Source organism: Tamandua tetradactyla, chromosome 23 (genome assembly GCF_023851605.1).
Source record: "Tamandua tetradactyla isolate mTamTet1 chromosome 23, mTamTet1.pri, whole genome shotgun sequence".
In the NCBI taxonomy this organism is placed as follows: domain Eukaryota; kingdom Metazoa; phylum Chordata; class Mammalia; order Pilosa; family Myrmecophagidae; genus Tamandua; species Tamandua tetradactyla.
Window position 1 is genome coordinate 54,769,303 of NC_135349.1, and position 14,932 is coordinate 54,784,234.

The following is a 14,932-nucleotide window of genomic DNA, read 5'->3' on the forward strand; positions in this document are numbered from 1 at the left end:
GAGCATGGTGCCTGGAAAAATCTGTCATGCATGTTTACCCTCAAAATCAATGGATCCCCTAACATGGAAAAAATAAAATTGATATCAAATTTGGATGGTCTGGCTTGACAGCTATGGGGGTGGGAGGGGCGGGAGAGAACTCCTTAAATTCATACCAGCCAGGATAATCACATTCAAAACTGAAAAAGACTGGGCCCTTATGCTTTCCTGGACCCCTAAAACCTTCTGACCATATTCTACAGTGTGAAGAGCTGAGACACACACACACATTCTTCCATAAGATTCAGTCTACAGTTTCTTTTTCAAGTATACAGGCTCTTCTACAGATTTCAAAGGCCAAGTATACTTTCTGAGTCTATAAACTTAATAACAAATTATCCAATAAACATGTGGCAAGGTCAGTTCAACACTTATCTCTGCTGACTGTGCAGAAGCAAATTCAGTACCATTGTAGACACAAAGTACAAGATTCTGAAAATATCACCAACCACTCAAAAGCCATAGCAGCAGGGATGGGAAGATAACATGCATGAACAATCAGATTCTTTCAACGGAAATAAGTAAGCTGGTTTTTAGGAAAAAAAATCTATCATGGATGGATTGCAGTAATGGTATCATTTTAGCAATTTAAAAAAACAGTGGTCTTATTCAAACATTCTTCGGAACAAAGACCTTATCAGAAATGGATGTGTTCAGAATCTGAAGGAAAGAACTAAGGATGTTCTGATATTGGAATTCTATGCATCTAAGCATCAGATCAAAGAGAGAGAAAGAACAATACCACCTTCAAAATGAACAAACTCTCTGATCCCAAAATACCACTTCTAGGAATCTAAGGGGGAGGGGGGAAATAGAGTCAAAATCAAAGATTTATAAGGATATGCATCACAGCAATATTTAAATACTGAAAAATCAAAAACTATATAAATGTTTTACAACAGAAAAGTGGCCAGATAAATTATGATAAAATTTACAATCATTAAACTCTACCATCATTAAAAACATGTTTTTGAAGAATTGTTCACAACATAGGGAAATGCTTAAGATCAAATACCAAGTGGAAACAGCTTGATGCAAAACTGTATATGTTGCGTGATCCCAGTTTACTTAACAAAGCCAATAAATGTGCATAGGGGGATAAGTGGCAGGATAGACACCAAAACGTTCACAGTGGTCTTCTCTGAGTGGTGAGCCCGCAGTAGATTTTTTCAGAAAACAAATGCTGGTTCTAACAAAGTACCCCATGGTGAGCTCTGAGGGTCTGTGCCATGGGGCTACCTCCTCTGCAATTCCTTCAGGCCTGGCTCACAAATACCAGAGTGGCCGGAAAAGCAGGCTGGGGTGAGTGAAGAGGTGCCTGCCAGCTCTGGCATATGATAACACAAGCCATCTTTCCCAAAGCAAATTTTTAATCAGACTCCACCTAACAGAGGCCTCAAATAGCACGCTGCACTGCTCTCCACGGGGATAGCAGGACTTAGCAATCTGCAGAGGGACTTTGCTCTGGCCTGGCCAGGTTTGGTCCACAGAGAGAAGGGAGCAGCCTCATCCCAAACCAGCTTCCTCTCACAGCAAGGCAAGGCAGAGTGGGCTGCCTGAGCCAATAAGGCCCACAGCCCTCTTGGCCATCCCTCCTCCCATCTGTGCCAAGGGGTGAGGGGGCAGTCTCGGCTCAGCAGGCTGCCTGACTGGGCATTTACATTTGTCCTTACCGACTCCGGTAAAGACACATGGGCCCTGATTTTTTTCTCACCTTGGATAACATTCACATTTAATTTCTCTTACGTACGTCTGATGACCCAGACCCATGTGCACATCTTAGAACGTAAGGCACTGGCATGCTGGGGCTACGGCTCCAAGGATGGGCTGGATAAGACTAAGCAAAAGAACACGCAAAGACCTTAAAAAGTGAAGGAAGGGGGGCAGGCATTTCTGAGTAAGAGGAGAAAATGGTCTCTAGAGAAGAGGCCTGTTGTCATCCACTCAGGCAGAGGGTGGCCATTTCAGTTGTCACCTGAGAGCGTACTTCTGAACCTTCCAATTATCTCATTCAGGATATCAAAATGGGAGCTGGTTGGTGGCGCCCAAGAGGTAGTGGCGCTATCCAGAGGGGAAAAGGCCAACGTAAACTGTATCTTGTCCCCAAATAATCGGCCAAGAGCCCTTGCTAGACCAGGGCGGGTTCTGTTGTGTCCCATTAACCAGAGCCCAGAAGAGGGGGACAGGCTGGGGGCAAGCTCCAAACTCTCCTCATTGCATACACAGAATGAGGCATTCTGGAAAGTGTAAAGTGTAAAAAAAAAAAAAAGAAGTAAGCCTGAAAAGAAACTCCTGAAAGATACAACCAGGTTAGACTCACCTTTTAAAAGCAGAAGAACAGAGGTGAGCCTTTTTAAAAGCGAGGAGGAGAGGAGGTACTGTGACCAACGGCCACCCTGGGCAGCCTGCTGGGCCCCAGAGAGTGCTCAGACACCGTGCCTGCGAGAGTCCTGCCCCCTACGGCACCCCGACACCTTGCCCCCCGCCCCCCACCCAGCTCCTATATACTCACAGTTCTCATGGACCACACCCACCCAGGAACCACAGCAGAGGCAAGCCCTTCTCACTGCTCAATCCCAATGGCATTCTCCAAACCTGCACTTTTTTCCCAGTTAAAAAAGAACCACTTATCACTCAAATGGAAACAGTTTGAAAGAAATCCTTCCTCTCAATTTGGACCTGGCCCGGTTCACAGAGTTGAGATAAGAAATAGGAGGGGCAGGGAGGTGGTGTGGAGACTCTCTTCTATGTGAGCCTTTCACTGTTTCCTTGGTGCTGCTCTGTAAAAATCTAAAGGAAAGTGCACGACTTCTCATGCCCTTGGGACATTCAAGTCAAGGCCATGTCTGTGAGCAGACTGCAGGGGTGGTGGGGTCCTGCCCCTCTTCAACACAGAGGCCAAGGGCTGTCCTCCAGGGACAAGCGGGACCACCAGAGGAATGGCTGGGCCCTTCTGCACTATCAAGAGGGCTTCCTGACAGGTGAACGGCAAAGAAAACAAACAGACTAGCAAATTCTGGACCCCTTCTGCTGTTCTAGCAGCGTGCTGCCTCCTAAGCATCAAAAGGAAATGACCCAACAACTAGAAGAGGAAAGCAGACTGGGTACACTGAGGTGGGATATGTGGTGCCCTGTCTCTCCTGCAAGGCAGATAACACTCTTTTCCAGGCAGAGTCTGCTCTTTAAGGGACCAGATGATGCAGCAACATGAGAAAATTCAGCTAATTTTAATTTTCAGTGTAGAGAGAGAAAAACTCTCTGAGTCAGGCCTTGAAAAATGTTTACCCACAATCACCAGGAAGGGGTGCACGTGATGGTGGGGCCGTTTGCTCCCTCTGCCACCTGGGTGTGACTAAGTAACCACTGTATGTACACAACACCAGCAGTTTCTCTCAGCCCTCCTTAACCAATCGGGGGAGACCTGCACACATTCAAATCTTGCAGAGAAAAGCTCCGGGAGGACCCATCACTGGGGAGAGCAGGGTTCTCTGCTAGCACCTCCACCAGAGACTACCTCCAGAGGAGTCACCTTCCTGCTAAAATGATGACACTTGGTACTCATCAGGCTCACTTCTAACCATGCTCTTTCCAGGCATGCCACTTGGTTTCCAGCCCCAGAGGTCAGCACTGCTTACTGAGATGATAACTCTGAAAGCTTTTATGGCAACCCTTGAACTTCAGCAGCGTATCCAGCATTTCACCTTGACAACCTGTGCCCTCACCACACGAAGCCCACCTGCCAGATATGCCAGGGGAGCACTCACATAGACAGCATGTACTACGGGAATCCTGCAAATGGAGGCATGCCAGAGCTAGGCAGGGAGCCCCACGGGGGAGGGAGATGGGCTATAAGCTAGGGGCACAAGGAAAGGAGCACACAGACAGAGCTCTGGTGGCCACCCATAGGAGGAAGTGTGTATGTGTGGGGTCCTTGGTGAAAAAGTTCAGTGACACCTCAGAAGGACAGAAAGATCCCAGAAATACACCCTGTCCCCTCGCCCACATAGGACCGGCCATGATCAGGGCAGGGCAGGTGGTATGGTGTTATCAGTTTTGATTGATACCAGGGAAACAGGAAACATAAGGTGTGTCCACTAGTCTGCAGCGGGAATGGAGCTGACGTGCGGGAAGCAGGGTCCTCACGGGGACGCGCACAGAACCTCCACAGGCGCACAGAGAGCGAGCAAAGCAACCCTGAACTCCTTTATGTTTGTTACTGGTTTGTTCTTTGTGTTGTTGGTTTTTTTCCTTCTCTTCTTTTAAATAAAAAAGCTGAAAGGGTTTAACATCTGCGTTCCCCTGGAGGTGGCTGGCAGGTGGTCTGGAAGAGTCCTGGTGACAGCAGCGGCTGAGCCCATGCTGGGGCAGAGGTCCTGGCAGCGAGGTACAGCCCGACCGCGGGGTCACTGGATGGCGGCGTCTGGGTGGGGCTGGTACCTCTGCCGCCACACCTCCTGGATCTTTCTGCACCACTTATGTGCATTCCCACTTGGGTCCATCAGGTAGTATGTTCTGTGCGGCTGCAGAGACAGAAACAGGTCAAAGCTGCTTGGGGGAAGCCCATCAGAATAAGCACCTCTACCTCTAGGTGAGAAATCACGAGGCCGGCCAGCCTAATTGCCAGCCATTGCAAGTACTTTCTGGAAGTAAGTGAGCAGGTGACTCAGTTTTAGGCCACACATGTGAACACATGAACCCCATGCGAAGGTGCCTACAGGTTCCCTAGGTAGTCCTGGGACTAAGCCACTGATGTGACGCCCGGGGGGTGGGGGTGGGGGACTTAGGGGGCTGTGTGGGGAAGGGGAGAAAGCTGCCATTGCATCCTGCTGCCCTTCTGGGCAGACTGCTCTTCCCAAGGGGAGCCTTCCGAAAAGACTCACTGTGTGAACAAAGAAGGTTTTAAAATTTTTGGCCTCCGGTCGGAGTTCTTGTGACCACGGAATTTCACCCTTCAGGACTTTGTTGACAGGATCAACGTAATACAGGTGTGGTCCTTCTGTAAGGAGCAACTGTCGTCGCCGTGCAAACAAACCCTGACATGGGAAAAAGGAAAGAGGGCCTGCTCAGCAGCGCTCCGGCACTTGCCGGCAGCACGGGGGCTTCGCTCGGGGGGCTTGGTGCTCCCCCAAGGCTTCAGGGCAGGGGAGCACAGCAGGCACGCCAGGGTGAGGAGCAGCGGGCACAGGATGCAGGGTGTCACCAACCCTAGGGAGTGGGATTCCCAAATGGGAAGCAAGCAAATCTGAGTCCTAAAACCAGCACAGACCCCGACTGTTCAACAACTTAGATGAGGCCCTTATGGTCAGTCAATCTCCCAGGCACTCTTCCACCTTTCCTTCACGCTAAGGTGTGGAGCTCTGCCTTTTGCTCAGTCACGCCTCTATCCCACCTTCGTGGAGAGCTTTGCCCAGGGTGAGTGAGGCTGAGCATGGCCAGAAAGGCAGGTCAGGAGCCAGCACCCAGAGGGGCATCCTGACAGTCTATGGAAAGCATCTGTGGGGTATGATATTTTTTGATACGATTAATCCATTTATGTCTCCATAAAACACAATGAATGACAATTTTTTTTCCTGAAACATCAGATTACTTCTGCAACTTGACAGAAACCTTGAAATCAGCAAAGTCAGCCTCATGTAGAGCTCAGAGCCCTGGCTCTTGACTCAGAATGTGGGACTCTGGACAAGTTGCTCCCTTGGAAGTCGTCAATCTTGATTAGCTTTACACCTGGCGACGGTAGTTAAAGAGGGAGCCTAGAGGAAGGGTGGTCTGTCTGACCAGACAGAAGGGAAGCCCCAGGAGGGAAGCACACTAAACGCAAAGGGGCGGCTAGACCTGACTTACCTTTCGCTTATCCACTGGACCCATTTTTAGTATTAAGTTATTTTCTACAAATTGGTGCCTATAAAAAGAAGAAAATAAGAATGAGAAACTCAGATGAGAGCAGCAGACAGAAATTCCCCAAATATCTCCCGTCAAACAGACTTCTGAGCAAGCCTGCCCCTCCACTGATACAATCTTGTTTTAGTAAACTGAGAAAACTCAAAATGTAACATACAAGCACCCAGTTGCCTTCTGGAATTTTCCATCTGTATCTGGACTGGAGCGAATCAATACCAGAATATCACCTATTATTCTGCCACTACACACCAAAGGAAAGGTGCAGGGACCAGGGCTGAGGAACCGAGCACATCACACGCGCCCTACTGCACCCTGAACCGAGGCTGCGGTGAGGTGCGCGACGCCCGCGGAGGGCGGCGGGGTCGCTGACCTGAGGACGCACACTGCTGCTGAGCTTCTGCGTGCCAAAGACACCCCAGGCTTGGGCCCCGGATTCCCTACTCAGCATGTGCAGAGCGATTCAGACCTACAGCTCCCCGGAGGGCCAGAATCAGACTTGGCTTAAGAACAGCTGATCTAAAGATATTTCTTACCACAGTAACGAGACAAACATTCCAATAAGGCAGGACTCTAAAGAGTAAACTTCAAATACAGGCTGTGATTTAACATACATTATTTTCTTTTCCAAGAGAACAAGTATACATCACTTTGATTCCTAAGAGTTCAAAAGCAGTTTTTAATGTCTGTAGGTTGTCTCTTTTGGTAAAAGCTAACAGTTGCTGGTTTGTGATAGGTTTGATTTTATGAAAATTCCTGAACTGAGGTATACTATGTTTATATTTGAAAAATACACAAAATAATTTTCACCTCAGAGGAAAAATGTATTCTTTCTCTGTCTGTATATTAAATATATTAGCACACCCAGCTGCTTTCCCAGCCTGCCGGACCAAGGGTACTTGTGGAGAAACTGGCTGAGATTCTGCTGCTGAACTTCACCCCCCGAACTCCTCTGACTCCAAACTCTGACAGAACCTAATCAGACAAAGGCCGAGTCGACAGAGCTGGCTGGACCTGCCCGACTCTGCTTACAATGCTGACATGAATTGTGAAAATAACCAAACAGAATTGTAACAAGAAATGTGCTGCAACCTACATAATGAGAAATTCAGTATTCTCTGACAGCTATTTAAAAACAAGAAACAAAATACAAGATATGAAAAAAGAGACATATAATTTTTGCCTGGATGGGAAGACTAAACATTTTAAGATGTCAGTTATTCTTAGATTAGTTTTTTGGGTTTAACGCAATTATCATGGAATTTGAAAAATTAACTCTAAAGTTGATCTGGAAGCATAAACAGGCGAGAGTAGCCAGGAGATTTCTGAGAAAGTGCTGTAACGAGGAAGGCCTGGGGCACCGCACTGAGGACAGAACACAGAAATGCACCACTGAAACCCCGGAGCCGCCCAGAAGGCCGGCCACAAGCTAGCCTGGTACATGAGAAGTGCACGTGCGGAAAGGAAGACGCGCGACCACAAAGGGAGACGTGTTAATGAAATCATATGGGGGTTACTCCAGTGGAGGGGGAGGGTCCATTTACGTTCTAACGAGTTAAGGATCTGACTGACCAACTCCATTCCGCCTGCCAGCTGCCAGGGCGCTATGCGGATGCCCAATGCAATGGCTCAGTCACCCAAGCTAGGGAAGAAGAGGCTGCGCTGTCGTCAGAGCCTCAGGTTTCACACAGCACCAAAGTAAGTACCAGATGGAGTGACAAGAGAGACATCTTGAAAAGTTAGAGCAAAAAGAGAAAAATTAGGAGTAAAAGAGAATTGGGTATTTGTCAAGCCTAAGTGGGAGGGATTACTTTCTAAGCTTAAAGCAAAATAAATCACCAAAATAGAGAGCAACAGATAAGACTCCATAAAAACAAAGAAGTTTTACTTAGAACTTCTAAGTAAACAAAACAAAACAAAACAAAACACAAAAAATTAATAAGTTGGACAAAACTGTCAACAAATCCAACTTACCAAGGGTCAGCATCTGTGCTCTCCAGAGTGCACACAAGTGACAGAAAAGGCCGAAAGCCTGAGAGGAAATGTGGGAAAAGGATGCGAACTGGAAATTCCCCGGAGGAATTAGGTGACGCGAAAAAAATTTTCAAGGGCACTAAATAAAGGAATGAAACTGAGCCCCACTTCTCACTGCTCGGCTGGCATGCCCAGAGGCTGGGCCCATGCTGCAAGGATGCTGTGGAAGTACTGCTCCAACTCAGCAGGGATGGCCCTGAAACTAGGAAGACTCTCCAAAAAAGCAATCTGGAAAGCTATACCGAGGACTCCCCCTTTCAGAAACCTACCCCCAGGTGGGGGAGGGGACGGTGCAAAGGGCATAAAGATGTTCACAGCCCACAGTCATATGACTTACATCGATGAAACCGAAACCACGTAACAGAATACTTTAGAAACACAGAGGAGGGGCAAGCTCCTGCCTTGGCCCTGCATAGTGAGGCTCCCAGAACAAAGGTACCTGCTGTCCCTCATGTGCACACACACACACACACAGGGCCTCCCAAGACCCAGGTCTCAACTGAGTGGCGGAACCCACTGGTGCCCTTCATGGTGAAAGGCCAGCCCCACAGCCCACAGGGCAGAGCCCAGAGCCGGGGGACAGCCACGTAAGGAGCTGCATCATTAGCATAAACTCCAAAGAGTTCCTTTAGTTAATTAACCCATGAGCTTACAACAGCTCTAGCTTTTCAAAATCTACTTTGAAGATTCAGAGCCAAAATGAAACCTAAACCAGAGACATGTTCTGCTATTTAGCATGTAAGCACAAGGACAGGACTTCACCCAGCTGACATCCTCACATTCACATACAGTATCTGGGCTCCCCCCAAACCACAGCACAGGCGACAGCACAGGGGCTGAGGATCTCATGACCTGCCCAAAGAACTCACAGGGGGTGACAATGGAAAACTTCCTTCTTTTATCCTGACTTTAAAGCCAGGGGTCTCCCCTCCTCATGATAGCTCACCTCACTCAGACTCCGAAAGACCACCGTCAGGGAACCAAGCCCACCGCCAGCAACAGAGCACAGACCCTTGCCTGGCAGAACTCTGCCGCCCCAGGGAGAGCTGCAGCGCGCCCAGAGTTGTCCGATGGGCTTTCTGACAATCTCAGCAATGCTCTGGGAACAGCGCTTCTGCCCACGCATGGGGAGGGGCAAGCAGGGGCAGCTGATTTGCTGCCTGTTTGCTCTAAAGCACCAGCTCTCAAACTTTCTGATCTCGGGGGACCCTTTACACTCTTAGAATTTATGAAGGATCCCAAAGAATATTCCTTTTGGTTATATCTGTTGATATTAGCAACTAAAACTCAGATACTTTCAAATGCTTACTTAGTTCATTACAAAAAAAAAGGGATAATTATATACTATCCTAAACATCTTTATGAAAAATAACTGTAGTTTACAAAACAGAAATGATTCACGAGGAGGGCACTGCTGTACAATTTTACAAATCTCTTTAATGCTTGGCTTAAGAGAAGAGAATCTCATGTCTGCTTCTGGACTCACTCTGCTTTTTTTGACAGGTTGTTCCGATTGAAGCCTATGAAGAAAATCTGGCCTCCAACAGGTAGCTGGAAAAGGGAGGAGCATTTTAATAGCCTTTCAAGTATTTATGGCCATTCTTCTTTGACAGTACACCAAACCCCAACAAATGGTAGCTTCTTAAAGGTTACAAGGTAGAGTCTGAGTTCCTAGGAATGAATTTCTCACACTTTATGCATTAACACCCCTTATTCCCCCTTGTACTGTACATAGCACTTTAACCTTTGCATGGTTTTATGGTGCCATACATGGTCATATGGAAAATATGGGGTTGCTGAGTTACACAGCTTTTCCAAGTGTGGGCAAATTTCATTCTACTATATCAAGAAATCAATTCATTTCCTACCTATTCCCTCAGAAAAGTGTTTAGGCATTTGGAAGATGTAAAGCTCATAGTGGCAGAAGTTCTCCAGAATTCTAATTTCACTTGAAATCTCCAATATTATAATTGGTAACAAATACTGACAGGTGTTGTTCCTTGATGTGAGAGACTCATTCCAATTGTTTTAAATAAGAAAACATCCGCCCGAGCCCCAGTCTGAGCAACTGTGGGTTGTCTGTCAGTCGTCCTTCTTGGTAGAGCTGCAGACCCTGCTCACAGCTAACACAGCCCTGAGGACCTCTCCTCACCCCACACCACTGGGCCCCAGCAGGGCAGACGCGCTTTGTGCAGTCACTGCTTTGTCACACAGGGAATTAAGGAGATGTGGATTCATAAAAGTAATCATTTTAACTGAACTTGGTAAGGGAGACCGGCAGCTTCTTTCTGTGCATGTGTGGCTATGAGGAATCAATGACAGGCAACAGCACTTGCAGACCAGCTTCGATTCACCCACTACTGCTCATCCGCGTTAAGGTCAACAACAAAGGTCTCTAGGAAACCAGGAGGCGGCCAACACTGGGCTCGTTCCACCACCATCTGTGCTCACTGCCAAGCATTTAGGTGTTTCGTTTTGTTTTAAATCTTCTCTGAGGATACAATTGCGTTGATAATAGATCAATGCAAGCAAAATATCAAGTCTGCTCACATTTATGCACTCATCCATTCATAGGGCAAAAGTACAATTCAGCAGAAGAGCTGTTAGCTCACTGTTCAAGTGTGCAGCCAACTAACTCCCTGAGGCACCGTACCATCAGAGGGGCACCGGAGGCTTCTCTCGCACGCCTGCCACCCCAGACATTCCATCTCTCAGCTTCTGTGAGTGCTTCTCCAGCCTGTATGAGATGTAGCTTTATGTGCAAGATGCTTCAGTGGTGTTTTAATATCTAGCCTGAAAAGCTTTAACAAACTTTGTTTTTTAAAGAACTTATCACATCTATATTTAAAATATTCAATTCCTTTATCTTAAAAACTCTCAATTGTTGGTCTCAAAACAATGCTGCAAGTTTGCTGGCACCATGTAATTACGTGAAAATGTTCTGTTTATAAGACACAATTAGGAAAAGTTCTAACATCTAAAAGGTCAAGGTGGAGGGAGGGTACAAGGGTAGCTCAGTGGTAGAATTCTTGCCTGCCATGTGGGAGACCCGGGTTCAATTCCCAGCCCATGCACGTCCCAAAAACAAACAAACAAACAAAAATTCAACAAATGGTGTTCTAATAACAAGATACTCACATGGGAAAAAGAATGAAACGTGACCCCTGCCATACAGCATACAAAAAAAAAAAAAAATCAAGGGAAAGAGAGGTTTCATCCTATTTCTATGGCAGTTTCTCCTGGTTTCTCTGGAATCAATTCCCTCCTTCAATAAGTCAGAGAAATTTCTGTATGTCTGTTTCTTCTTTTCAGCCTCATTAGACCTAAATCATGCCCTGGGGGGTTGGGAAAGAAACACCCCTCTCTTTTTAAAATCAACAGTCCATACTTATATATGAAAAACATATTTAAAAATTTTGTTTTAGAACCAATTATTAAATTCAAAATAAGCTTTAGGTAAAATGTAGTTTTGAAATTCTTTTTATTGTGGTGCCATATATACCACGAAATTTGTCATTTAACAATTTGTAAGTGTACAATTCAGTGACGTTAATTGCATTTATAACGTTTTGTTACCATCTCCACTATCCATTACTGAAACTTTTTAATCACTCAAAACAGGTATTTCTTATATCTACATGTTTCACAGAGATACTATGAACAAGCAAGTTCTTAGAGACAGAAAATTTTCATGTAGAATCGTTTAATATTCATTTTTTTGTGTCTGACTTATTTACCTGGTATGTTTTCAAGGTTTATTCTGTGGTAGCATGTACCAGAACCCCACTCCTTCTTCTGGCTGAATAATATTCCATTGTAGAGATGCATACCAATTTTATCTCTCCATTTATCTGTCTCCCCATTTATTGCTTCCAACTTTTGACTACTGTGAACAAATGCTGCTATCAACATTGGCTTACTGGTATCTGTTTCAGTCCCTGCTTTCAATTCTTAGGAGAATATACATAGAAGTGAGATCTGCAGATCATTTGGTAATAATGTGCTGAATTTTTTTAGGAACTCCACACTGTTTTCCACAGCAGCTGCATCATATTACACGCACTCCCACCAGCAACGGATGAAGGGTTCCAATTTCTCTACATCCTCACCAATTCTTGTTATTTGTGTGTGTGTTTAAATAATAGCCAACCTTGTAGGTATGAGGTAGTATTTCATTGTGGTTTTGATTTGCATTTCACTAGTGGCTAATAATGCCGAGTTATCTTTTCTTGTGCTGACTGGCCACCTATATATCTTTTTGTTTACTCAAGTCCCTGGCTCATTTTTTTAACTGGGTTGTCTTTTTGTTGTTGAGTTGTAACATTTCTTTTATATTCTGTAGGTTGTCTATTTCCTTGATAATGTCCTTTGATGTACAAAAGTTTTTAATTTCTATAAAGTTCAGTTTACCCATACTTTTCTTTTATTGCCCATGCTTTTGGTGAAATATCTAAGAATCTACTGGCAAATACAAGGTCCCAAAGATTTTCCCGCATGTTTTTTCTAAGAGTTGTAGTTTTTTTTGTTTGTTTTTTAAATAAACTTTTTGTTTTTTCATGTGGGCAGGAACCGGGAACAGAATACAGGTCTCTAGCATGGCAGGCAAGAACTCTGCCTGCTGAGCCATCGTGGCCTGCCCAAGTTGTAGGTTTTTAAGCTTTTATAAATTTAGAGCATCTATCCAATTTGAGTTAATTTTTATATAAGGTAGGGGTCCAACTTCATTCTTTTGCATGTAGATATCCAGTTTTCCCAGAATCATTTGTTGAAGAGACCTCTTCTTTCCCAACTGAATGGACCTGGCATCCTCGTTGAAAATAAACTGGCCATAGGTGTGTGGGTTTCTTTTTAGACTCAAATTCTATTCCATTGGCCAATCTGTGTGCCCATATGTTAGTAACGCACTCTTCTGAGTTCTGTAACTTTGTAGTGAGTTTTATTTTTTTTTTTTGTATTGAGTTTTGAAATCAGGAGATGTGAGACTTCCAACTTTATTCTTCTTTTTCAAGATAGTTTTGGCTATCTGGGGCCCCACACAATGCCATATGAATTTGAGGGTTGGCTTTTCCATTTCTGCAAAACAGGCTCTTGGAATTTTGATAGGGATTGCAATGAATCTGTAGATTGCTTTGGACAGTAGTGACAACTGATCTTAACAATATTTTAAGTTTTCCAATCCTTGAAAATGGGATGCCTTTCTATTTATTTAGGTCTTCACTTTCAGCAAATGAAAAATTGTAAACATAATTACAGAGGACTTATGGGAAGACAGCAGACTAGGGAAGACTGACTTCAACCCTACTCTGTAAAATAAGACAGGGGATGGAAAAGAAGTAACTGGGACTGCAGTCCCAGGGTGAGTGCCTGAAGAGGTCTTCAGTTATTTCACAGGGAGGAGAAAGGCAGGGAGATCTGCATGTGGAGAGCAGGATGGGTCAGATCAGCCATGACCCCCACCGGGATAGGCAGTGGTGCACGAGGAGTGCAGATCTTCAGAAGTATACCATCCCTCTGCTCCACCTGCCCTGCCCTAGCCAATGGCTGCAGAAACCTCCCCGTGCAGCTCTGCAGCCAGCAGCGCCCTTGAGGAGCCCAGAGACATGCCTGGCCATCCACCAAAAAAGCTGCGCACTGAGTGCTGGGAGTACTCAGCCCCACTGGACACCATGAATGGCCATCCTATATGGTGTGGTGAACAGTGGGTCCACCGAACAGCGGGTCCCTGGATGCTGGGCTCTGCAATCAGCTTATCTGGTGGATGCTGCAATTGGCTCTGCCACTGCCCACCAAGAGGATCCCATTCCCTGACAGGCACACCATCTTCCTAGTGGACCTTTGCAGTCATGGAGGAGCCCGCTTAAGGGAAACGAGGTGTCTCAGGAGTGCCACCTGCTGAGAAGCAGCAGTAAGTGCAACCTGGCAAACTCCCTGTCAATTTTTTCTTTTTTCTTTGTGGTGCATAGTCCGCAAATCAAACTTGCATGGAAGGCGAGTGTAGCACAGCCTAAGCAGCTTGGTACTCCTCATCTCAGCGCTCGCAGCTCAGCCCAGGCCTTTGGAGATGCAGAAAGAAGTCACCCCGGGGAAAGCTGTTGGAACCCAGAGGCCTGGAGAGAAGACCAGCAGAGACCATCCTGTGCCTTCCACATAAGAAAGAATCTCAGTGGAAAGTTAGCTGCCTTTCCTCTGAAGAACCAACAAAATAAATCCCCTTTTATTAAAAGCCAATCCGTCTCTAGTGTGCTGCATTCCGGCAGCTAGCAAACTAGAACAGCGAGCATTCTACCACTGAACTACCCATGCACCCCTGTCAATTTTTTAAATACATTCTTTCTCTCTATATATATTTTATTATTTGTATTATTTTTACTTTAAATTTACATATATTTTAATATGTTTATATCTTTATTGACTTTTTAAATTTTTATTCTTTATTTTTTACTTATTATTTATTTATTTATTTTTATTCTCTCTCCCTTCTGGGGACATCAGTCTGAGTTCATTCCCAATATATCTTGGAAGTCTTTTTCTGACTTTGAGGCCTACTATCATTTAGGTGTATTTTTGTTTTTAAAATTTTATTTTTTAAAAAATTGGTGGGGGTGGGTATGCATGGGCCGGGAGCTGAGCCAAGGTCTCTGGTATGGCAATAAGGCACTCTGCCACTGAACTACCCGTGCACCTGTTTACCTTTTTTTTTTTTTGGTATGTTGTATGGCAGGGGTCACATTTCATTCTTTTTCCATGTCTCCTTATTGCAAAGCATTTGCTGAATTTTTGTTTGGTTGGTTTTTGTTTGCTTGTTTGTTTGTTGTTTGGTAAGTGCATGGACGAGAATTCTACCACTGAACTATGCTTGCACCCACCTCCCACCCCCACCCCGCCTAGCTTTTTAGACCCTCAAGTCTGTACCTTCTACATGAGATCCGGGTCTTAGACTGGCAGTGAATTATTGAATAATCAA

At 45.4% G+C, this 14,932-nt stretch overlaps 1 protein-coding gene across 9 annotated transcripts in view; it reads right to left on the minus strand.

Moving 5' to 3' along the window:
• Nucleotides 1-3,250: 3,250 nt before the first annotated feature.
• PDPK1 (3-phosphoinositide dependent protein kinase 1) overlaps nt 3,251-14,932 on the minus strand; it is a 118,705-nt gene continuing 107,023 nt past the window's right edge. For 8 of the 9 annotated variants that reach the window (XM_077142089.1, XM_077142083.1, XM_077142084.1 and 5 more), the window contains 3 exons: nt 5,881-5,938; nt 4,920-5,072; nt 3,251-4,559 (listed from right to left, as the gene is read on the minus strand). In XM_077142089.1, the coding sequence (XP_076998204.1) occupies nt 4,443-4,559; nt 4,920-5,072; nt 5,881-5,938 (328 nt within the window). In that variant the 3' untranslated portion in view covers nt 3,251-4,442. Of the gene's footprint in view, nt 4,560-4,919; nt 5,073-5,880; nt 5,939-9,454; nt 9,520-14,932 lie in introns of those variants that run through there. The other variant, XM_077142091.1, reaches the window with a different exon arrangement.